Here is a 24,806-nt window from a genome sequence, read left to right as displayed (position 1 = left end):
CACTTTCACGCAGCAATGGCAATATCAAAGGTTTTTAGCATAGCTATATTGTTGGTTCAATATAGAGTAAAGCTCTTCCACTCTTCCCCCGCAATATGCCTTAACTCCAGTCCTCTAAAGAGCATCTATTGCCGCATTGGCGTTATATTTTCCATTATCACACTCCATCCTGTGTGCTTGCTAGTTTAAGGACACTTGTGCTGCGGAAACAAGACCAATAGGACCAGTGTGCTTTGAAGATTGAGAGGTTCATGAGCCTAAAGCCCAAACTAAATGCATTAGTTGTGGGAATGCACCCACTGCCTTACTTAGTGTCTTGATTCTCCAGTTAATGATCCAAATTTTGTCTTTCTATGGAGTCAAAGAGTTTTTACAGCATGGAAAGAGGCCCTTTGGCACATCGTGTTCGTCCGGCCATCAAGCACCTATCCTAATCCCATTTTCCAGCACTTGGCCCATAGCCTTGTATGCTATAGCGTTTCAAGGTCTCATCTAAATACTACTTAAATTATGATAGGGTTCCATCCTCTGCCACCCTTTCAGGCAGTGAGTTCCAGATTCCAACCACCATTTGAGTGAAAAGATTGTTCCTCTCATCCCCTCTAAACCTCCTGCCCATTAGCTTAACTCTGGTTATTGACCCCTCCGCTAAAGGGAAAAGTTCCTTCCTATCCACCATACCTCTGCCCCTCAATTTTATACACCTCAATCAGTTTCCCTCCTCAGCCTACCCTCGTCCAAGGAAATTAACCCCAGCCCATCCAGTCTGTCTTGATACCTATTATCTTTGTCACCTTGTTCCTGGGCAGTGTGCTGATTATTGCTGTCAGTGCCTACTTCTGGACCAATGCCTCACAATGCATCCTTAATAATACCAGACATCGAGGTTACTCATTTGGGAAGAACACCTTCTGCTGCAGGAATGTTAAAGCAGGCATGGAAATCAGTACATAAGTCAGTTGAAAATAAAAGCACAATACGTTGGAAATACCCAGCAGGTCAGGCAGCATCTGTAGGGAGAGAAATTATGGTTTGCATGTCAGGTCATTGATCCTTCCACTAGAATTAGTCTGCATGACTTATTTTGAACTCGGTTTATTTTTTAAAAAGAATTGGGCATGGCATGTGATAAATGTAGTTTGCTTGGGTAAACGACTTTGTCAGAGTTCTTTACCACAGAGGGCTTTCTTCACCTCCTGACTGGTCTGTTGTTGACTCATCGTTGGTGATTTGTTTTTAAACTGAAAAAAGCTTTATCGGTGTTTTAATCAAATATACACTTTACAGGAAAGGGTAGAAAAAACAGAAAATAACAAAGGCAAAATAACAAATCCCTCTAGAGATAGACAAGTGGTGCAACGTCGACTTGTGCTCATTTTGGACATCCTGTGCTCATTACTTCTTACCTGACTCTTTGATGACTCCAATACGAAGTGGTCCCAGCTTTCATCGCGTCTGGTTTTTTCTGCTCTTCCTTTTTCTGTTTGAAAGCAAGATCATCCTCATTCACTTCCTTGCTCATTTTGTTTGCTTGTTTGCTTTGTTTCATCTTGCTTCCTTCCCGGCCAGACATAGAACAGTACAGCACAGAACAGGCCCGTCGGCCCTCGATGTTGTGCCGAGCAATGATCACCCTACTCAAACCCACGTATCCACCCTATACCCGTAACCCAACAACCCCCCCCCCCCCCCTTAACCTTACTTTTTAGGACACTATGGGCAATTTAGCATGGCCAATCCACCTAACCCGCACATCTTTGGACTGTGGGAGGAAACCGGAGCACCCGGAGGAAACCCACGCACACACGGGGAGGACGTGCAGACTCCGCACAGACAGTGACCCAGCCGGGAACCGAACCTGGGACCCTGGAGCTGTGAAGCATTTATGCTAACCACCATGCTACTGTGCTGCCTAATCATCTTTCTTTTTCTCTCTCTGTCTGTCTTTGATTGTTATTAGTCAATAGCTCAATTATCATTGTATCGCGCAACCACCACATTATGTAGAAGTTAAGCTAAATGAACCTCAGATTTTCTTTCAACTAGCGATTCTTACGGTTCCCTAGATGATTGGGGAAATGCAGCAATCAAATTTTTAAAAATACGTTTTATTCATCTTTATGAAATGTCTTTAAATTGAAAATTATTCCAAATGAATAAAGTCTGAGCAATTTATTGCCGTTTTCTGTTGCATTTCTAGCTGTTTGATCCTTCAAACGCTCATTTATGTTATTTGTTGCAATGCTTCACAATCTCTTCCTGCTACCCACTGTTTCCTACTTTTTCTCATTTTCACTCACTTTGCATTAAACTGTAACATTAATGTTCACCTAAGAAGATTATCTGTGGCCTGTCGCTCAACTCAGACTGTTGATGAATTTATGTTGAGGTACTTTGGATGATGTGTTTTTAGGTGACCCCAGTCTGAAGGGAGGGAATGGGATTCCACCCCGCTGTGTTTTCTTGGAGGATTTGGCCACTGACCTGGATGGACAGGACTGGCTGGACATGAGCAATGTGGAACAGGTATTAATATTGCATAAACTGTTGACGTTCTTTTTGTTGCCTGGAAGGTATGTTTTTATTTTCTATCTTGGGAAGTTGTTTTCTGAATACCACTGTGCCCTAAACTATTGCAACTCTGTGTGATGTAGCATTAAGCCATGCAATCCAGAAGAGCACAAGCTTGTAGCGCCTAAACATCTGGACTTGGCTGTGGGGAGAATGAAATGTTTATGCATGGTGGTCCGACCACTGTGTTGCAGGCTTGGTGGACCAGATGGCCTTTTCTTGCCCGTCAATTTTGTATGTCCGTATCTCAGTCAGTCCAGCAGGAACACTACAAGTTGCCTTTGTGCCCCTGGGATACAGAGGAGAAATCATAAACTCCGCTCCTGATGGTTGTCCAGTGCCCTGGGAGAGCACAGCTGAGCACATGATCTGATTTAACTTTGAAGTTTTCCATGGGAAAATAGCCTGCTAATAAACACTCACATGACAAATGGAATTTCACTGAGTGTTCGAGGGTACCTATTGCCTGTGGAACCCTGCAAGAAATAAGTCCTTGGCAAAAAGATTGGGCCAAATGAAAACCACTTGAGTATCACTGAATCCTTCAACTGGACAAAATGTTGGCAACAGAAAAGTATAGATTATTGCTCATGTACTGATTCACTGTCTCAACTATTTACTGGTCATGGGGCTATTAAATCTATTTTGGTAATGATTCAGTGATCAATTTCAGCAGGGCAAATGAAAGGTTAGCACACAATGTGTCCTGATGGCTCATGCCCACCTTATGCTTTTTGAACTAGCCTTAAATACACTAGATGATTTCTTATTGTTGGGACTATTTAACGAGAAGATTATGGTCAGGGTTGAGAGGTTCCCCCAATGAGTTGTACCCATTGTAGAATGGGAAAGTGCAGTGTAAACTGTGAAATGTAGTATACCAATAAAACACAGAGCACCGTGGAAGTGTTGTATTTTTAGTAACAGACCAGAAAGTCCCTAGTTTGATTCTTGACCTCTACAACAATAGTCGACCTCGCCTAGGGCAGCAATAACTAAAAGAAAAATGTGTCAATATTTTACAAAAGTTTATTCATCCACTTAGCGTACCCTTCCATGCCTTCCATTAGGTTCTTAACTGAGATTCTGGAACAAATACACCGTATCCCCTTATCAACAGAAAGTTCCTTCATCATTTTAAAAATAAAATTGCCATAGTTTTATATACTACCACCCCTGCTGGTAATCTTTTTCAGATTTTGATCACCCTCCTAACTTAAAAAAAAATTGGGTATGCTTCCTATTTTATTTTGATTCCTGTATTGTTAAACTCCATCAGCTAGTTGTTGTACTGTGCCCAACAGAACAACTCCCCTGGTTCCAGTTCGTAGAACCATAGAGCAAAAAAGATTGAGGATATTTGACTGGAGGTGTTTAAATTCATGAGTGGTATGGACAGAATAGATAGGGACAATGTTCCCATTGGCAGAAAGGGTGAGAACCAGAGGACACCAATTTAAGGCAATTGGCAAAAGAAGCAAAGGCTACAAGAGAAAAAAAACTCTTTTATGCAGCGTGTGGTTAGGATCTGGAATGCACTGCCTCAGATTTTGATGGAGGCAGATTCGATGGAATGCAGATTCAGTCGAGACCTTCAAAGGAGAATTGGATAATTATCTGATGTGAAACAATTTGCAAGCTACTGGGAAAGGGCAGAGAGTGGAACTAGGTGAGTTCTTGTAAAGGCGCACCAGGTTGAATGGCTGCCTCCAATGCTGTAACCATTCTCTCATTCTGTATCCAGCTGAGCCTGTGTTTCTCCCAAGTAAATAATGCTAATTGTTGGAAAATCTCTCCATAACAAAGAGCTCTTAGGCTAGATCCCATTCTGGCTTCTCCAGTACAAAATAGTGCTGATGAGGAACAAAGTCTTGTATCTCATCAGTGTGGGTTTATTCTCTCTTTGACCTCCAAAGTAGATGGACAGTGACAACTTATTTGCTCACCACTTTTTTAAAAAAGTGACAACTAGTTGCTGGATAAAACATTTTTCTTCCTCAACTCTAAGTCAATCAAGGTCAAAAGCTTATTGCAATGTAGATTTGCATTTGCCATAAATGTGGGCTTCATAACTCTGTTCTATAATTTATGTTTCCACATCTGTAATTTGACAATTGGCAGCCATCCTATGTCTGTAAGTATCATGGTGGCTCTCCAAATTGAATTCCTTTTAGAAAAATAAAAATTGCTTGGACTGCATTTTCTGCTTATACACATTTAGATCTTGAATCTAGAAATTTCCACATTACAATTCAAAAATAGAACAATCCGGTGCTCTGATCAGGACCTTTAGCCAGTGATGATGAACTCTTAAGTACTAATTAATTTTTAACAGGTTTTGTTCACCCATAAGCTGTTTCCTTATGATCCATTTGATCCAAGTTTTGTTCTGAAATGCTTTGAGCTGTGAGAAGGCACTAGTAAAAACAAGTATTTTGTTTTAAAAACTTTTTGCTTTCCCTCATTGCCTTTGAGAAGCTTAAAATGGAAGAACAAAGTTATGCTTTAAATTTGGTTTCAAATTGTACTTTTTAATTGAAGTAAATGAATGGTTAACTAGGTTCTGGCGCAGAAACTTGCAAGTTTGCTTTTCTGTTAAGCTACAACTTGTAGAGTCCTGGTTGTCGCATAAAATGTTCTGTAGTTGACATAGAGTACAGTTCAGTTGCCTGTCTACTGGCAGCATGTCCTACAGTGACAACACCTGTTCAGACTATATTTAACATGTTATGTATTGAGCTTGGATCAGCATTTTGACTTAACCTATGGTTAGAGAATTGAGAACAATGGGAGTGAATGAGAAATGATCTTGGACCTGGAATTGTGTACTCGGATTGGTGCGTGAATACATCTATGTAGTCACTGATGATGAATCTTGTTTTTTTTAAATAGGCTTTGTTCACTCGGATGCTGCTTCCAGAACCTGGGCCCCGCTTGATCTCCATGACTTTAGGGAATGTTATTAATATGTCAGCCGATCGAGATGCCGGAGAGAAGGATGTTATTAGATACCTATTTGCTTGTTTTCGAAGAGTAAAAGGAGAGGTATGTACATCTGAGGGTCCTACAATTACTCAGTTCCCGTGGTTGATTTTATTTTTGTCTGTTCTCTCATTATCCTCTCCTGCCTAAGAAAGCTTGACTTCCTTTATGAAATATATTTTCTCAACAGATTACAAAGGTCCCGGAAAATCTTTTGACTTATGCACTTCGTTGTAAGGTGCTGACTGTGTCTAACACATGTACGGTCCTCCTGACACCCGAGATCTACGTCAATCAGAATATCTATGAACAAGTAGTTGATTTGCTTCTTGAAGGAGTAAGTGGACCACGTAAGTAAATACTTCCATTATCTCTCTGTACTTGCATATTTGTTTGCAACATGCTTAATGGGACTGAATTATATAGTATGTATCGGGGGAGGGGGCAGGGGACTATTTGTATTTTGAAATAAGAAGAATTTTCAGTACAGTGTCTTTCCCAATGTTAGGACAATGTCCCAAGGTGCTTCACAGCCAATGAATGGTTGAAGTGATCAGCAGTCACAATCTAGTGGGTGAATGACGTCCTTCAAAACTGGTCATTTTATTACTTGAATCATTATCTTTAGTAAGTAAGTAATACATTACTTTATGCTGTAGGTTGCTGGATAACAGAATGTTTTGCCACAATGAGTGGTTGATACAACAGCCATTGCAACCGTGATATTTACGGCTAAGGAAGGTACAAGTCTATGGGGGAGGGAATGACAGTGATTTGGTTATGCTGGCTCTAAATGTTGTTTGTGTTTTGCTGTGAGCTCCTATGTGCCAATATCTGGCAACCTGGACTTTGCATGGGCCTAAACAATGGCCGTGTTTTGATTACATTAGTGTAAGCATTGTTCCTGTTGATTCCATTATTTCCCTTTCTTTATTTTTTTGCCATTATCATTCTGATCCATGGATGCTTAATGGACATGTATCTTTAAGTCAAACAGTAGAGAGAATGAAGAATTCAGGACGTTGCAACATAGTATATGGTGCTAGTTTCCGAGCAGCAAACCTCAGACTTTGTGGCACCTGAGAGATGGGGTGGGATTGGTTGGCTGGTGGCCAATGAATTCTCTCTCTTTTCTCTCTTTTCTCTCTCCTCTCTCTTTTTTCTCTCTGTCTTCTCTCTCTCTCTCTCTCTCTCTCTCTCTCTTTTCTCTCTTCTCTGTCCCCCCTCTCTTTCCTCTCTTCTTTCCTCTTTTCTTTCCTCTCTTCTTTCCTCTCTTCTTTCCTCTCTTTTTCTCCTCTCTTTTTCTCCTCTCTTTTTCTCCTCTCTTTTTCTCCTCTCTTTTTCTCCTCTCTTTCTCTCCTCTCTTTCTCTCCTCTCCTCTCTTTCTCTACTCTCTCTTTTCTCTCCTCTCTCTTTCTCTACTCTCTTCTCTCTCACCTCTCTTTCTCTCCTCTCTCTTTCTCTCCTTTCTCTTTTCAACCTCTTTCTATCCTCTCTCTTTCTATCCTCTCTCTTTCTATCCTCTCTCTTTCTAGCCTCTCTCTTTCTATCCTCTCTCTTTCTATCCTCTCCCCTCTCTCTTTCTATCCTCTCCCCTCTCTCTGTCTATCCTCTCCCTTCTCTCTTTCTCTCCTCTCTCTTTCTGTCCTCTCTCCAGAAAAGCTGCTGTATTCCTGAAACTTCAGCAACCTGAATGAATCTACAGTGAAAACCATTACAGATTGGAAAGCAGAAATCTCGACCTGAAAGCCTGGTTTGAGGAATGTGTGCTAGAAACAACCGTCTGAAACAAGACTCATCTTTTACTTACTATTTTACCCCTCTTCTCCCCTCTGAGTTTGTCTGTCTTTGTGTGTGTGTTGAGGTTGGGGCGGGTTAAGAATTAGATAATAGTTAACCTGTTGTATTTGTTGCATATTCAATTATCGTTATTGTTATTGATAAACTTAATTGTGTTTAAATTTACAAATCTGGTGACTGTAATTATTAGGCAGCTAAGGGCCAAAGACTTCGAGTATTTTTCTAAGAATTATTTGTTAATTCAATTGTGTTGCGATTCTGGGTCAAGTGGGGGCTGGAATTGACCGTGCACTAGCCCAGGGTGTCGTAACATTAGTTCTAGGCAAGATTCCAGCTAAACAACTTATATTGCCATAGTGAGCGAGTAGATTCCTCTTCAAGCCCTATACTAACGATATAATTTAAAACTCTTCAAGAAATGGCTGTTACATTACTAATTCGATGCCATTTAAACGTGGCCAAGTAATACTTTAAAGATCACAGTACATATGGACGAGGAAAACCGTTTGGCTCATCTACTCAAAATTAAGCAGCAGTTTCTCTCTCCTTCCCCCCCCCCATGACAATTTAGAATTATTTTATAAATAATTCCAGAGGTGTTGCCTCTACAATCTTATCCCAAAGTTATTCCATGTACTAATCACTTTTTGCATGAGGAAAAATTTTGCTGTCAATGCCGAGAATGCCTTTGCCAGTGAAACAAAAACTCTGCAGTTTATGTACTGCTCACTCATATGGATCATTTACTTTCCTTTATCATTTACTATATTTTATATCTTCCATGCGACAGACAGTGTGATCTTTCTGTTACTTATACAGAATTTGAAGATGTTACCGAGTTTATGGATGATGTGATAGCTACCTTAAAGACCGATGAAGAGGTCCGGACATTCAGTGAAGTCATGTTTCCAGTGTTAGACATTTTATTGCGACGCATCAAGGAGTTGGACCTTTGTCACATCATGCTGTATGGTTACCTGGACATTCTCCTTTATGTCACCCGACAGCCTGATCTGGCACAGGTAAGAATTTTCTAAATAATTCTCTGATTTATAAGGTCAGCTGCTGGGGTACTTCTCCCTGATTAACTTGGTGTCTGCCTTGTGTAGAAATCCGTGTAGAGCTTCTGATAGTACGGTATAGAATATAGCGCTTGTGTGTCACTCTACTCGGCAAAACCCATAAAACATAGACGAGTGACCAAGTTTTGGGACTGTTCAGTATCTTTAAGGATACTACTTGACTTCACCTAACATAACCCTACCTTTATTAGTACAGAACATTTGTAAACTTTCTGATAAACCCCCTTCCCATTTAGGCATTTGCTTGAAGAGTTTGAGAACTGTTGATCCAGTTTAATCCACCAATCATCAGCGATATCCTGTGTAATGAGGACCAGCTTGATCAGGTACCAGATCAACTGAGATCAAGTGGGGGAGGTAAAGGCGGAGTTGTATTGGGATTGTCACTGGACTAGTTAACCAGAGACACAGAGTAATGCTCAGGGGACCCAGGTTCAAATCCTGCCACTGCAGACGGTGAAAGTTGAATTCAGTAAAATTCTGGAATTAAAAGTCTAATGATGACCATGAAACCATTGTCGATTGTCATAAAAACCCATCTGGTTCACTAATGTCCTTTAGGGAAGGAAATCTGCCATCCTTACCTGGTTTGGCCTACGTGTGACTCCAGACCCACAGCAATGTGATTGACTCTTAACTGCCCCCACAAGGGCAATTAGGGATGGGCAATAAATACAGGCACGGTATGCGATGTCCACGTCCCATGAACGAATAAAAAAAAAATCATTCGAGCCAGGAGAGCAGCTCCTCAGTTGCCTCATAACTACACCTCTGTCCTTACCGAGAAGGATAGTCACAAAACAATGGGGCCGTGCATTGTGGTTTGAGGTCTTAATCTCTGAAGAAAAATTCTTAGTTTCTTCTGCCAAAGTACTATGCTGTTTGTAGTGCCATTAGACACTCCTACCTACATTACTACTGAAGGTAAAACCTTCTGAAATAAGCTGGTTGAAGTTAGCGAGATGACGATGGGTTCTAACTTTTTTTTTTATAAATTTAGATTACCCAATTATTTTTTCCAATTAAGGGGCAATTTAGTGTGGCCAATCCACCTACTCAAACTCAAAATCTGAGCAAAGCCGATAGAGTGGCTGTTCTTGTGTTTTTAAATTGTGTTTAATCCTCATAAACTGTGACATTTTGGAACAGGAATTAGATCCATCTCTAATTAGTGTAAAAAATGTTTCCTGTGTCCTGTTGTCAATCGTCGATAAGCGACTCCAAACAGCGAACGTAAGATGTAATTTTATTTTGTTATTGTTGGGAGCCTGGTCCACTGGGAATGCAGATCAGAAAGTTGGATACAAGTTGTGCACTGTTTTTTGATTAGCTTTAATGAATGGAAAGCTGTGCTCAGCGCACACACCCATATGTCAGATTTGCAGTACTGCAGGTTCCCATGTCTGCAAGGTAGAGTTTGAAAATGACCCTATAAAATCAATAATCTTTATTGTCACAAGTAGGCTTACATTGCAATGAAGTTACTGTGAAAAGCCCCTAGTCGCCACATTCCGGCGCCTGTTCAGATACACGGAGGGAGAATTCAGAATTCTCAGCTGGTACGGGAATTGAACCCGCGCTGCTGGCCTTGTTCTACATCACAAACCAGCTGTCTAGCCCACTGAGCTAAACTAGCGTTACCATATATCAGTGCCTCACAATTAAAACCTCACAAAACAAACAAGCTTGCCATGGGGTGGAAAGCTGCCCTTGAGTTGGCATCCCTATATTTTCCTCCCACTTCTCCAGAAATGCCTGATTTGTATCGGAGAATGATTTCCTGGATGCTGGTTGTCCTCTGGTGCATGGCTCAGGCTATATGTGAAGCTGTATGTTAGGGATGCATCATCATTGGTCATGATCTTACCCTTTCGCAAGATTTTACATGTGCACTTTCCAGCAGGTTCACTGGTAGGTGATAAGGAAGAGAAAACTGACTTTTGAAAAGAAGTTCCAGGTAGAGGTTCAGGCCATTTATCTGTACCATGCACCTAGGAATTCCTACTCTTAATGTGTGTAGGGTGTTTTCTTGTGAAACTGCTAATTACTTTTAAAGTGTAAAAATAACATTTACATCACAAGGATGAAGACTTAAGTTCCACACAAATTTTTTGAAACCTTCAGTTTCAATGAAATGATTGCCAAGTATCTCCTTCAACAGGTTTTCTTGAAGCATATTGAACCAAAGGATCCAAAAAATGGTAACCAATATCAGCAGACCCTGCTGGGAACCGTCATGAACATGTCTTGTTTACTGAAAACTCCGGGATTGGTGGAGAATCACTTGTACTTTTTGAATCCCTCGAGGTCCAGTCCTCAGGAGATCAAAATTCAAGAAGCAAACATTCACCAGGTGGGCCTTGGACAAGTTGGGTTCTTGACAGGCTGTGATGTTGTGTAATATTCCTCCCCATCCATCCAGTCTGTCTGGTTGTGCACTGTCTCACGCTGAATAGGCGGGCTGTATCCATGACTAAAGATCAATCACGTTCCAGCTGGTGGAAGCCCAAATATAATGCACAATACAAAATGTTCAGAACCAACCCATCAGTAAAAGAATGTTGCCTCCAATTTCTCTCCTCCTACCTCCCTCCCAACTCCAACATTCAAAGTTGTAGTATGACAATCAAGTTCTTGGAATCCTCAGGGTATTTTTTGCATCTTTCCACTCTTGAGGTCAATTCTAACGCACGGCACTGCTAAGATTGGATAGCTGATAAGAGAACTGGATTTGAACATGAGGCCTGTAATTATTGGGTTCCCTAATTGGTTAATACGTAAGTGCATCACTTGAGCATTTCTTCAATTTGCTGTGATGCTACAGTTTAGTGCTTTTTAAAATTCAGTTCTATTTTGTCTTGGACAGGCTCCCTCCTGATCCTAACCATGTACTGATGGATGGGCACTGATTATTCTGTATCATTGATTTAACTACATTTCAGTTTCTCTGTCCTACCTGCTGAGAATTTCTGCAGCAGCTTTTAAGTCTGTTTATCTGATGCTAACTTTCCCTTGGGCATCAGCTGTGGATCAGTTGGTAGCATTTTGCCTTTAAATCAGCTGATTGGGGTTCAAATTCCACTATATGCTCGAACTTCTAATCTGGGCTGACGCTTCAGTGCAAGGGACTGCTACATTGCTGAATGTTAAATTGAGGCCTCGTCCACCAGCTCAAAAGGCATAATTGCGCCTTGTGGGGCTGTGCTGTGTACAAGTTCGCTGCCGCGCTTGCCTATGTAACAGCAATAAATTGTCCATTGGTTTTAAAGTCCTTTGGGACATCTCAAGGATATGATGAGACACTGAATAAATAACCTGCATTGCAGTACGTTTATCAAGACCATACAGTAGGTGATGGCTCAATTCCTATATAAATGTCATGCTTGTTGTATACATGACTTGAATATCCATATGTATTTTTTGTTCTAAATCTTTGTCTCCAATCTATTTGTTGTCATTCCATTCGCACCAAAGTTTACTGTTGACTGGGAGATGAAATTGTGTAACGGCAGCTTCCCCACCAATCATGTGTTGGCTTTCCTACAGGTTGCTTCAGGTGTAGATTTTTTTTTTACACAATCTCATCTTTGGGAAGGATGTTCACAATGTTCTTGCTTTCATTTTGCAGTTCATGGCGCAATTGCATGACAAAATCTACCAGATTCTACGGAACCTCATCCAGCTTTCCCCGGATACCAAACATCGTATCCTCTCCTGGCTCGGAAACTGCCTGCACGCCAACTCAGGACGGACAAAAATCTGGGCCAACCAGATGCCCGAGCTCTTCTTCCAAATGTATGCATCGGATGCCTTCTTCTTGAACCTTGCTGCTTCTTTGCTAAAACTCTGTCAACCCTTCTGCAAACCAAAGTCTCCTAAGCTGCTGACCTTCAAACCTACTTATTGTAGCTTGAAAGATTTGAATGAAGAGGAACGGAAAAGCAGAAACGTGCATATCAAAGGTGTGGGCTGAGCAGTAAATGGATGACTTTTGCTTTTAGCTGTCCAGTTTTTCAGGGCAATGGGTTGACATCAATATCTGATCTTGCAGAAACACTTGATTCACCGTACTACTTTTGTTGTTAAAATATCTCTAGCTGTCTCTGTTGAAATCAACAGACTTGCAATAGATAGCATGGAAGTAAAAACTATATCCAGTAGTGATAAATAAGTTCCCTGGTGGAGTTGCACTGCGCCACCTGATGTTCATAGTTCACACTGTGCTCATTGTCAAAGGCATGAGTCAATTTTGACTTTAAAAAACACAGCCTATTGTTTCAGTGGTTTTCAGATTTTTCCCATTTTGGGAAAGCCTCCATGAATATTGTCATACTGCAACAGATCCCATGCAAACATTGGCACACTCTGGGATTCTCCAGTGTTGGCATTTGAAAGATTGAGCAACCCAATTGAAAACAGTGCCATCACTGGAAGAAATTTATGTTTAATATTTGTATGCAGCAAAAGGAATGAGGTGGTTAATGGATCAGCATACATAGTTCTGATCTGACCTCTAGTTCTGTGTGCTGGCCAATTCTCCCTTCCACGTGACCAAAACAAAGAGCTCGGGCATTTCGTCAGAGGACCAGGTCATCTGTGTAAATAGCTGCTGTATTCAGCAACATAACTTTCTGCACTTAGTTACGGGTGATTGGTCAAAATAGCAATTTCTGGGAGCGAGGAGGTGAGTCAAGGCAGTGATTGGGTGGGGGGTGGGGGCAGGCAATATCCTGTGGTTTTAATGTGGAACCATGACGCAAGAACGCACCTGCAGTCCTGGCTCCACATTGATAAGCATCAGACTCCGTACAGGAAAACCCAGTTAGTATCAGAGGCATTAGGCTTCTTATTTGCATCGAATAACTCTTTGAGGCGTAACTCCTGGCCGCCTCTTTTGAGACCAGTATGGCAAGCTGCATGCTGTAGGCTCATTGCATGCATGTACATTTCCTGCTGGACTCCTCAGTGCCAATTTTAATGCCTGTGAGACAGACGTAGCCTCATTGAATTCCTAGATCATGATATTTTAAGCAACAGAGAAGTTGTGTAAATGCTATTATATCTCTGCAACGGGTTGTATTTTAGGATTTCTTTTTAAAGGAACATCTATTTTTTAATGAAGGTTTTTTCATTTCTTCACCTCAGGTTTGGACAAGGAGACCTGTTTGATCCCAATACCTCAGGGACTGGAACCATCTTTTGCTCAAATGTACAACCTGGTCACGGAGAATTTAATCCTGACCCAGTTTGCCTTACACCTGGGTTTTCACAGGTACTGAGAGTGTGTATATAGGACTGAACAATTATAAATTGTAAACCAGAAAGTGCATCAAAAGTGAAACTTGAGTTATTTCTCTGGGCATTTGTATTTTTGCTCCTCCTGGGGAAATGGGAAATGGCTTTCCCGGCATTCCATTGGTCATATCCTAAGGGGAATCAAAAGGTCTTGGGGACAAAGTGATAAGTGTTATTTAATCGAGCATGGGGAGGGTGGAGGGCACAGTGGCTGATGGTCAAGGTGGAAAGTGAAGAAAGTTTCTTCAGTCATTCCCCTGACTCCTTTAATTCTCTTCCATTCCCAATGTTTAAAATAGCGGAAAATCTCTTTTTAACACATCATTTAAAATGGACATTGATGTTTTAATGAACATTCATATGTATCCATGAAACTTGAGTCGTCAGCTTGTGCAGCAAGTAGAAGTGCAGATGCCTGGGGCATTGTGTAAAACCTTGCTTTTATTTTCTGTGCTTTTAAAGAAATTTCAATTTCAGTTTTTTCCCCCCTCCCTCTCCAGGAGACATGGGACGAGGCTTTCCCATCAGTTAACTCCTGTGTGAAGATGGGAACCATCTTGGGGGAGAACGAGATTGAGTGAAAAATATTTTGCTTAAATAAGTGTCTGGAGGACGGCTAATGTTTAATTTCAAGGGGGCAGTACGGTGGCCTAGTGGTTAGCACAACCGCCTCACGACGCTGAGGTCCCAGGTTCGATCCCGGCTCTGGGTCACTGTCCGTGTGGAGTTTGCACATTCTCCTCGTGTCTGCGTGGGTTTCGCCCCCACAACCCAAAAATGTGCAGAGTAGGTGGATTGGCCATGCTAAATTGCCCCTTAATTGGAAAAAATAATTGGGTAATCTAAATTTATTTTATTTTTTTAAATGTTTAATTTCAAGCACTGGAAAAATAGTGTTGCCTTTGGAAACTGTCCGTTCAGCAACACAGTTATCCTTGACAGCCTGCTTCTTTTGAGTCCCTCTGTAAGCACCCTGCCTCTGCGGGGTTAGCCTTTTGATGCTAAAGCTGTGTTCTTTCCTTTCGCAGGTTACACGATCAAATGATAAAGATGAATCAGAGCCTGCACCGGCTGCAGGTTGCCTGGAGGGAGGCACAGCAGTCCGCCAGCCCAGCCGCAGAAAATCTCCGTGAACAATTTGAACGGTTGATGACGGTGTATTTATCGACTAAAGCAGCTGCCACAGAGCCTCAGATGCTCCAGAACTGTATGAACTTGCAGATTTCCACCACAACCATATTGGTGCAATTTTCTCTAGGAAATCGAGGAACAGACTACATGGAGGTGACCTTCCCTCTTCTGGACTTGGAGTACTGCATGCTTTCTCATGTACCAGGTATATAGCATGCCATTAACAGAGATTTGGTCATCTTGGTGACGATAGCTGTGGATGCTGGGTCAATTAGAATTTTCAAGACTGAGACCTATTACATTTTTGGGTAAGGGTATTCAGGGATGTGGAATAAGTGAAGTTCAAGTAGAATGCTGGACACAACATCGAGGGCCGAAGGGCCTGTTCTGTGCTGTACTGTTCTATTCTATTCTAACATACATTTATCCTTCAACCAACATCACTAAAACAGATTAGCTGGCCATCATGTTTCTGTTTGTGGAATCTTGCTGTGTGCAGGTTGACTGATGTGTTCCCGATAAGTGACTACACTTCAAATGTACCTCATTGCTTGAAAAGTGCTTTGGAACAACTTGAGGTCATGAAAGTCGCTGTAGAAATGCAAGACTTTATGACATAGTTGAATGATGGAACAGGCTTGAAGGGCCAAGTGTCCTCATCCTTTTCCTATGTTCTAGAGTGTGGGTTCCCCTTTGGACAGTGCATTACAGTGAAACTATTTGTGGGTTTTATTAACTATCTGTTTATATTATTGTTAAATAGTCTTTTGTCAGAGAGTGTCTTAGTAAAGGGACTCTCTTGCTCTTCATGTCTGTTTTGTGATCCCAGTTGATGTTATAACTGGATGGGAAGATCCCAGAATGAAACCCTGGCTCATAAGATCATAACTTTTACTTTTTTTATGAAACGCTGAGGAACAAAGTCACAGGACCAAAAGACAAAATGCTGGAAAATCTCAGCAGGTCTGGCAGCATCTGTAGGGAGAGAAAAGAGCTGATGTTTCAAGTCCAATGACTCTTTGCCAAAGCAACTTTGTCAGATTCCAGCATCTGCAGTCATTTGCTTTTATCCAGAGTCACAGGACCACTTATTAGTTTGAACAACAAGAGAAAGGAATGTTTTAAACATTTAAAAAATAGGATTATAATGCAATACTTCTTTACTACCCCTTTAGTTTAACAATTACACACAGGTTTTAGGATTAACATGAGATACAAAGTGCATCTGAAACCACATTAGCCTCTTTAAGCACACATGTTGTGGTAAGACACACTCCTCTGAACCCAAGCGTCTGTGGATTTATCCACAAAATCCCTCCAGATTATTTTTTTTTTTTTTAAAACATTTTATTAAGGTATATATAATTTTAGAATAATAACAGTAACAACGGTAAATAATGCAGATCCAAATATAAACATAGTGCATAAATCATCTCCATCCCTAACAAGTCCCTCCTACCCTAAACAGAAAATAGCCTAACCCCCCACCCCCTTAAAATTTTTTGCATCTGCTGATAGTTAATTTTCCCCGAAGAAGTCGATAAACTTCTTCACCTCAAGAAAATCGCCAACTCTGGACTCGGTACCATCTGTGTTTTTAGTACCGTGGACATGACATCTGCAGAACCCTGCCAGAATCCCCTAAGCTTCGGGCATGCCAAAACATATGGACATGATTTGCTGGCCTCCTCACACACCTGTCCTCTACCCCAAAAAAAACTTGCTCATCCGGGCCACTGTCATGTGTGCCCGGTGAACTACCTTAAATTGTATCAGGCTGAGCCCCAGATTATTCTTATGCCGTGAGCCACCTTGTCTCACTAAACTATGGCTTCCACTCGAGGGATTTCACATTCCGCTTTCAAAAGTTACACTTTCAAATCTTCTTTTAAATTATGCTTTCCCTCTGCTGCACCCATTAAGGTTTCACTTTCAGGTTTTATACCCCTCCCCTCACATTTCCTTTGTCTTAAAGGCTTTTACAATAACTTTGAGGTCCAACCACCAATTTCCACAATCATTTCAAATAATGTCTCCAAACTGTACTAACGTCTCACAAACCTTAACACTACTGCAGATATCTTTCTGGCTTCTCACGATCCAATGCCCTTTTAAATAACCTGTTCTGGCTCCCAGTGTCCTCTATTCTGTTAACTCCAGACTTCCTGGAACCTTAATTTCTCTAGTTTCCTTAAATAGCTGGACTTTATATTTCTGGCATCTGTTTTCTTAACCATTGCCTTAACCATGGCCTTACATAGATGCATAGAAGATAGGAGCAGGAGGAGGCCTTTTGGCCCTTTGAGCCTGCTCCGCCATTTATCACGATCATGGCTGATCATTGGATTGGATTTGTTTATTGTCACGTGTACCGAGGTACAGTGAAAAGTATTTTTCTGCGAGCAGATCATTAAGTACATGGGAATAAAAGAAAATACATAGTAGGGAAAGGCAAGGTATACAATGTAACTACATAAGCACCGGCATTGATGAAGCATTCAGGGGTGTAGTGTTAATGAGGTCAGTCCATAAGAGGTTCATTTAGGAGTCTGGTAACAGCGGGGAAGAAGCTGTTTTTGAGTCAGTTTGTGCATGTTTTCAGACTTCTGTATCTCCTGCCCGATAGAAGAAGTTGGAAGAGTGAGTAAGCCAGGTGGGAGGGGTCCTTGATTATGCTGCCCGTTTTCCACAGGCAGCGGGAGGTGCAGATGGAGTCAATGGATGGGAGGCAGGTTCGTGTGATGGACTGGGCTGTGTTCACGACTCTGAAGTTTCTTGCGGTCCTGGGCCGAGCAGTTGCCATACTAGGCTGTGATGCAGCCAGATGGGATGCTTTCTATGGTGCATCTGTAGAAGTTGGTAAGAGTTAATGTGGACATGCCGAATGTCCTTAGTTTTCTGAGAAAGTATAGGCACTGTTGTGCTTTCTTGGTGGTAGCGCCGACGGGGTGGACCAGGATAGATTGAGATGTGCACCCCTAGGAATTTGAAACTGCTAACTATCTCCACCTCGGCCCCATTGATGCTGACAGGGGTGTGTACAGTACTTTGCTTCCTGAAGTCCAACTCAATAGCCTAATCTTGCTTTCTCCCATTAGCCTTTGACCCCATTTTCCCCAATAGATACATCTTCTAGCAAGGCTGAGAGAAATGTCCCCTCTTTAGCCTTTCAAACCCAACTGCTTCTCGCAGAGTTGTGAGAGCTGCCTTCTCTCTCACTACCTATTTCCAATGGCAGTCAAATTAGCTCAACTAAAACTTAAACAGCTTCTCTACCGTACAAAGCCCCAGTTGCTAAGCAACCACTGCTGATTAATTTGCTATGATGTGGAGATGCCGGCGTTGGACTGGGGTGAGCACAGTAAGAAGTCTTGCAACACCAGGTTTGTTTCAAACACTAGCTTTCGGAGAACTGCTCCTTCCTCAGGTGAATGATTTATTTGCTCTTCACGCCATAGCCCTCTCTAAGCACAATAGAATCATCATTGTAATTGAAACCAACCCCCGTTCATGCAAACACCTTTGTCCAGCATGAATCTTAACTATGGGTTTTACCCTTCCAGACACAAAACATTAAACTCATTTAAAACTGTTTCTTATTTCTAATGTTTACCAACACAAATATGGCATATTATTTTAGTTATGGGTCCAACAAGTGCCATTTGACCTAAAATTTCAAAATTATCAAATTTGCTTAAAGATGGGTTTTTAAATTAGAGAAACAACTGACCTTTCAGAAATGTGTACAAATTTTGGTATCAGAAAGCATTCTGCCATTAATTGCATCACTTATAATGTGATGCAATTAATCTTTACACTTAAAATAAAACACCCTGCCTTATTTAATTATTCATTTTATTAGCTTTAAATAAATTATATGGTTAAGGTACAGTATAATAAATATAAAACATTTGTATGATTAAAAAAGATTAACCAAAGCACAAATTATGGTTGTAAGCTTTAAAAAAATATTATAAACAGAGTTTACAACGTAAAGACTGGACACAAAAAAAATGGTTTCCCCATCCTACTTAAAACGCACACTGTGCCTGTGTAGCACGAGTGCAAAAGCTTCCTGGTTAATTTAAACAGTTTTAACATTTAAAAATAACACTAATCTACAAAAATAGTAAAGAATCTCTCAAGAAATCTTTAACTTACCTGTGATTCATTGATGATTTCCAAACCGCAGCGTAAGTAAACGGAAGAACAAGGTCAAACGCGGGACACAATGCGGTCTCATTCACAAATTTTAAAACTGTAGTAGTTCACGTGTTCTTACCTTGCGCACGTGGTAGGTCCATCCGGGTGCTGTGGAATCAGGTGATTTTTCCCTTTGTTAATTTCGCCGGTAGTGTCTTTGCCATGATCAAACATGGCAGACGTAAAGTTTTCTGGGACATCATTTAACATCATCAAAAAGGTAATTGCAATTTTTTTTGTTAAAAATGTGGGCTATATTTAATGTTTTATGTTGTAATGTGTGCTGCTAATGTATGTTTATTTTATACTGACAAGACTGACTTGCCAACGGAGTTTTAAAAAAATTTACATACCTTTTAAATTCGAGATCCAACGTAAATAACTGGGCAATAAAATTTACGAAATTTGTATTTTATTCCAGCACAAAAATGATAGACAACATTTAAAATAAGGAAATTTAATACTTTCCAGAATTAACCATTATTGATAAAATTGTGATAAACAGCAAAATCACTCAAATTCATTAATGAGAATGAATTATACAGCCTTAAGAACAAAGAGAGTTTCCATGTCTCTAAAAAAAATGTGAAAATGTGGGGGACACGAATGATTAAGTTATAAATTTGAATAAAATCATCTTCTGTTTTTCTTTGACCCGAGTACATTTGAATACCCAAGTATAATCCTCATAATAAAATTAATTTGGGTGGTGTGTGTGTACATGAATTTAGCATAAAATATGTATGAAATGTGAATACCCTTTAAAACCACTCTTGGCCTCCAAAAAAAAAATAACTAGCCATATAAATCACTTAAAACTACCTTTGTTTTTCTAACATTATTAACGATGTGACACTTTGGACTATTAAAATGTTCATGTTACATACACGTGCATTTTTTTTCATTTGCCACTTTTGCCTTTATCCTTTTTGCCCTTTTATCTAAAATCTTTGGCTCTCCATTGCATGCTTTTCTCTCCACTGCTTCCAATTCCATTTCCCTACTTGTGAGTACTGCCGTGGGAAGTCAACTAAAACTGTTTTGTTTAGAAACAAATGCTGGTTTCCTTTTTTTTAAATTGGTAGTGGAATTATCTGGCATTAGAAGTGGCTGGCAGTCATCTTTGAGCCGTCTGATACTGCCCCAGTGTGTTGCTGCTATGAGGAAGAGTTAGTGCCCTATGTTCATCTTTCAACAAATCTTAGCAGTCTTGTCATCCATGACAGAATACTTGCTCCTTTCTTCTTCTCAGGTTGTTGTCATGTTGCCTTGAGGTGCTGGCGCATTGTTAACAACTTCCCCCACTCCCCAGGTACTTTGGCATTGGAGTGTGCCATCCTGAGTGGTAGTGGTCCTGTAGACTCTGAGCTGGTGAATGCTTGCTTTTCAATGTTCATAGGTTCACTAAACAGTGTGCCTCAGCAGGGATGGGTGTTTAACTGTGTTTCATTTAACGTTAAGTTGTATTGTCCCTCACAATTATGATCTTTGGTGAACAGTTTATTTTGTACACTGCAAATGGACAAGGCTGTCTTATCCTCTGGATGAAATGTTGCACTGAGTTCCATATCCATTCAAAGAGGTGGGCGTTAAAAGTACTAATGGCATGCAGATAGAGGCGGCATACTCAAAGGGTGAAGTCTAATGGGCTAAAGTGTCTTCAACTCAACCTAATTTAGTGAGAGAGATTGTAACCTACTTTCATGCTAGTACTGTGCACTGATTCCTTTTGATTAATTGACTCATTTTATTTCCTTGTCACAGAGTTCTTTGCTGACAATCTTGGGGACTTTTTTATCTTCCTACGGAGATTTGCAGATGAAGTTCTGGAAACTGCAGGCGATTCCCTCGAACAACCTCTACACTTTGTCACAGCGTTCATGGGTAACGTAGAGAGGTAACAGCTAGCAACTGTTTTCAGAATTTACTGGCGGGCCTCGTACCACCCCAGCACCATGTGCAGGCGTTCAACGTTGCTGCAGTTTTTACATTGGCCGTTATATTGATCAGAGTCAAGTTGTTGGTGCCGGTGAACTTTCCAATTTAGTGCTGTTAGCAACGAGCAGTATCAGAGAAGTTATAGCACAGATAGATGCTGACTCGTGTTGCTTCCACCCTGCCTCAAAAATATATTTTCCCATCATCCTCAGACGACCATCCCCCATTACGTCACTTAAACATTATTGCATTTTATGCGCCGCTCGTCCTCTAACTGGATGCGTTTTCTATTTTGCTCTAAAGTAGGATCACTTTAACCAACCAGATTTGGATTGAGACTGCCCAAATTTATTTTACCTAATACTGTTAGACCTAACAGACAGAGCAAAGTTTAATGTGTTACGACCTTCGTAGAGCCCGGTAACTTTTAAAAAGAGATTCGAAGGGCAGCACAGTGGCGCAGTGGGTTAGCCCTGCTGCCTCACGGCGCCGAGGTTCGATCCCGGCTCTGGGTCACTGCCCATGTAGAGTTTGCACATTCTCCCCGTGTCTGCGTGGGTTTTGCCCCCACAACCCAAAATTGTGCAGGCTAGGTGGATTCGCCATGCTAACTTGCCCCTTAATTGGAAAAAATTAATTGGGTACTCTAAATTTAAAAAAAAAAGAGATTTGATTTCCCAGCAACCAACTCAAAGGATCTCGCCACAAGATTTCACGTTTTAAAAGATTTTTACTGTGGCAAACTAAAACAAGACGATGGACCAAATGCTTGGGATTAGAATTAGATGGCCCAAATTGGGATTAGAATAGATAGGTGTTTGATAGCTGGCACAGACACGATGGGGTGAAAGGCCTCCTGCTGTGCTGTAAAACTCTTTTGACTATAATATCACCATTGACTGAACATTACTTAGTAGGCAATTAATATGCTAAACTACAGAAAAGATAACCCTTATTTTTAACAGGATAACCCCACTCAACCTTTATACATAACGTCACACTTTCAGTAGAAATGAAATCTTATCATAGAATTCACAGAGCAAAAGGAGGCCACCCGACCCATCGGCCCCTGTAAACAGCACCCCACCGAAGCCCACACCTCCACCCCTTCCCCGCAACTCAGCAACCCACCCAACCGTTTTGGACAAGAGGGGCAATTTAGCATAGCCAATCCATCTAACCTGCACATCTTTGGACTGTGGGAAGAAACCGGAGCACCTGGAGGAAACCCACGCAGACACGGGGAAAGCGTGAAGACTCCGCACAGGCAGTGACCCAAGCCAGGAATCAAACGTCGGACCCTGGAGCTGTAAAACAACAGTGTTAACCACTGTGCTACCGTGCCACCCTACAAAAACTCTTGTTTTTAAAATCCTTGCATTTCCAAAAGTTTTCTTTCTTCTCTCTGTTACACCTCTGGGAAGCACGGTAGCATAGTGGTTAGCATCAATGCTTCACAGCTCCAGGGTCCCAGGTTCGGTTCCCGGCTGGGTCACTGTCTGTGCGGAGTCTGCACGTCCTCCCCGTGTGTGCGTGGGTTTCCTCCGGGTGCTCCGGTTTCCTCCCACAGTCCAAAGATGTGCGGGCTAGGTGGATTGGCCATGCTAAATTGCCCGTAGTGTCCTTAAAAAGTAAGGTTAAGGGGGAGTTGTTGGGTTACGGGTATAGGGTGGATACGTGAGTTTGAGTGGGGTGATCATTGCTCGGCACAACATCGAGGGCTGAAGGGCCTGTTCTGTGCTGTACTGTTCTAAATTCTAAATACCAGCTCAAGATTTCCAGAGTCCTTTTAAAAATCCCTTCACTCAATCCTCCTGAGCATAATCGAATTGACTTCCGATCATTAAATTTCCACAAAGTCAACCTTTTGAAATGGGAACCGCGCTCTCTCTTTTCTCCAGACTACCCATGATAAAGCTAGCTGTTCTATTCTTTGTGTTCAGGTGTTTAACCTGTCATCTTGCACACATAACAATTCCATTGACCTTCACCCAGTTTTTGGGTGAAAGTCTGGTGTCTTGTCTGTTCTTCCGAGCAATGTTAATTATTAAAATAATTTCCCATAGGTTTATTGGCAGCTACTGTGATTTAGATGGTCACTTTGCATCCTAAGGTCAGTTCTCAACCTCTGTTTCTCCTAAATTAACACGTTTTCCTGATCCAGATATAAGAATTGAATGGAAACCTTTTGAAGCGGCATGGTGGTACAGTGGACCCCATGGCGCTGAGTACTCGGGTTCAATCCAGGACCTGGGTCACTGCCCATGTGGAGTTTACACATTCTCCCCGTGTTTGCGCGAGTGTCACCCCCACAACCCAAAATGTGCAGGCTAGGTGGATTGGCCATGCTAAAATTGCCCCTTAGTTAGAAAAAATTGTAATTGGGTACGCTAAATTTATTTTCAAAAATTGAAGCGGAATTATATTGCTGATTTGCACCTCCTTGAGTATTAGTTAAGGAATACAATTGGTGCAGTGTCAGCTGTGTTGATAATTGTTTTGTAAAATCTGCAGGGTTATAGGGACGGACAGAGGATTGGGACTAATTCTACAGCCGTACCAAAGAACTGGCATTGGCACAGTGTGCCGAATAGTTTCCTGTTGTGTTGTAATACTCTGTGTTTCTATGAACTAAGTTTCAGCATGCAGAGTGAATTCAGTTCAGGACCTGACCCCTTCCATTGAGGGAGCCGGTTTTAAGCTCACTTCAAGTTCAGCAGCAAGACGGCCACTGTTCTGCTACATTCCAGATTTCAGTAACATAGACTCCCGTGAAGTCACCAGCAACCCACATGTTGCAGTGCTCTGTCACTGCCAGTGAGTGCATCACCTTCCCCAAATTTCTGAGACACATCTTGTAAAGGCAGTAAGAGAGCGAGAAGGCGGAAGCTATGCTCTGAAATTAAGAATTGTGAACTCACATTGATTTGAAGTGATCATTTACATTTCTTCACGAAATTCTACAAATTCACATAAGTTTTAGCATTTTCTGTTAACCATTATGGGACTTCTAACCTTTATTTACTTCTCATAACTGAGGTTTTTTTTTGAAGGGGAATATTTTGCATTTATACAGTCTCTTCTGCGATGATTAGCCTATTAGCAGATTTTCCCCTCTCTTATCCAGCCCTCTTGGCTTTACATAAGCCACAGTCGGAAGACATTCCTGTAAATATGTTTCTGCAAATATAATTTATTCTAGTATGGTGTAAGTGGTTTTTGCAGACTTACTTCAAGTTACACAAAAAGAGACAATTACCAACCTACCCCCTCAATCACAAGATAGATTTACATTATTGCAGGTGATCTGTTAGGATCAGTTTTAATGTGCCAGAGACCACTGGCATTATATATCAGGCCTCCCAATTGGAAACCTCTTATTATGGGCCAGGGTTTAGAGAACACCAAAGTATATCATGGAGTTCACCTGACCCACAACTTTTAATAGATTTTGATTATGGGGAGCACAAGGGCCCACTTTACAGGTGTGATGCAACAGAGATCTAAGTATGTTTAAACAAAAACAATATTTATTCTATGAATCCAGATAACATTTTATAAACACACAGTCAACATCTTATCAACTACCAACACTGATAATCCCCACAGATACAATACTCTTTTGGTAACCCTTAATAACTTTCCTAACAACATCCACAAGTCCAAACCCCTTTTTAACAAAGACAGTAGGTTTGCATTGCTTACAGAAACAGGTATTACTTTGAAATCAAGTGATCTGGAGACATTATTTAGTAGGCAGAGAAATAAATCAAAATACACCTTGCTTGAATGCAGCTCCCCAAC

The 24,806-nt window shown here is 41.2% G+C and overlaps 1 protein-coding gene and 1 pseudogene across 2 annotated transcripts in view; one reads left to right on the top strand and one right to left on the bottom strand.

Annotated features, from left to right (window-relative positions):
• ube4a (ubiquitination factor E4A (UFD2 homolog, yeast)) overlaps positions 1 to 24,806 on the top strand; it is a 57,097-nt gene that overhangs the window by 14,234 nt on the left and 18,057 nt on the right. For both annotated transcript variants that reach the window (XM_038779887.1, XM_038779886.1), the window contains exons 4-12: positions 2,414 to 2,526; positions 5,464 to 5,616; positions 5,744 to 5,903; positions 8,173 to 8,375; positions 10,597 to 10,788; positions 12,064 to 12,397; positions 13,581 to 13,707; positions 14,759 to 15,066; positions 20,829 to 20,961. In XM_038779887.1, coding sequence (XP_038635815.1) covers positions 2,414 to 2,526; positions 5,464 to 5,616; positions 5,744 to 5,903; positions 8,173 to 8,375; positions 10,597 to 10,788; positions 12,064 to 12,397; positions 13,581 to 13,707; positions 14,759 to 15,066; positions 20,829 to 20,961 — 1,723 coding nt within the window. The remainder of the gene's footprint in view (positions 1 to 2,413; positions 2,527 to 5,463; positions 5,617 to 5,743; positions 5,904 to 8,172; positions 8,376 to 10,596; positions 10,789 to 12,063; positions 12,398 to 13,580; positions 13,708 to 14,758; positions 15,067 to 20,828; positions 20,962 to 24,806) is intronic.
• Positions 1,396 to 1,573, bottom strand: LOC119954555 (annotated as a pseudogene).

This window comes from Scyliorhinus canicula, chromosome 19 (genome assembly GCF_902713615.1).
Source record: "Scyliorhinus canicula chromosome 19, sScyCan1.1, whole genome shotgun sequence".
NCBI lineage: Eukaryota > Metazoa > Chordata > Chondrichthyes > Carcharhiniformes > Scyliorhinidae > Scyliorhinus > Scyliorhinus canicula.
Note: the sequence above shows the minus strand (reverse complement) of the source record. Positions and strands in the feature narration are given on the sequence as shown.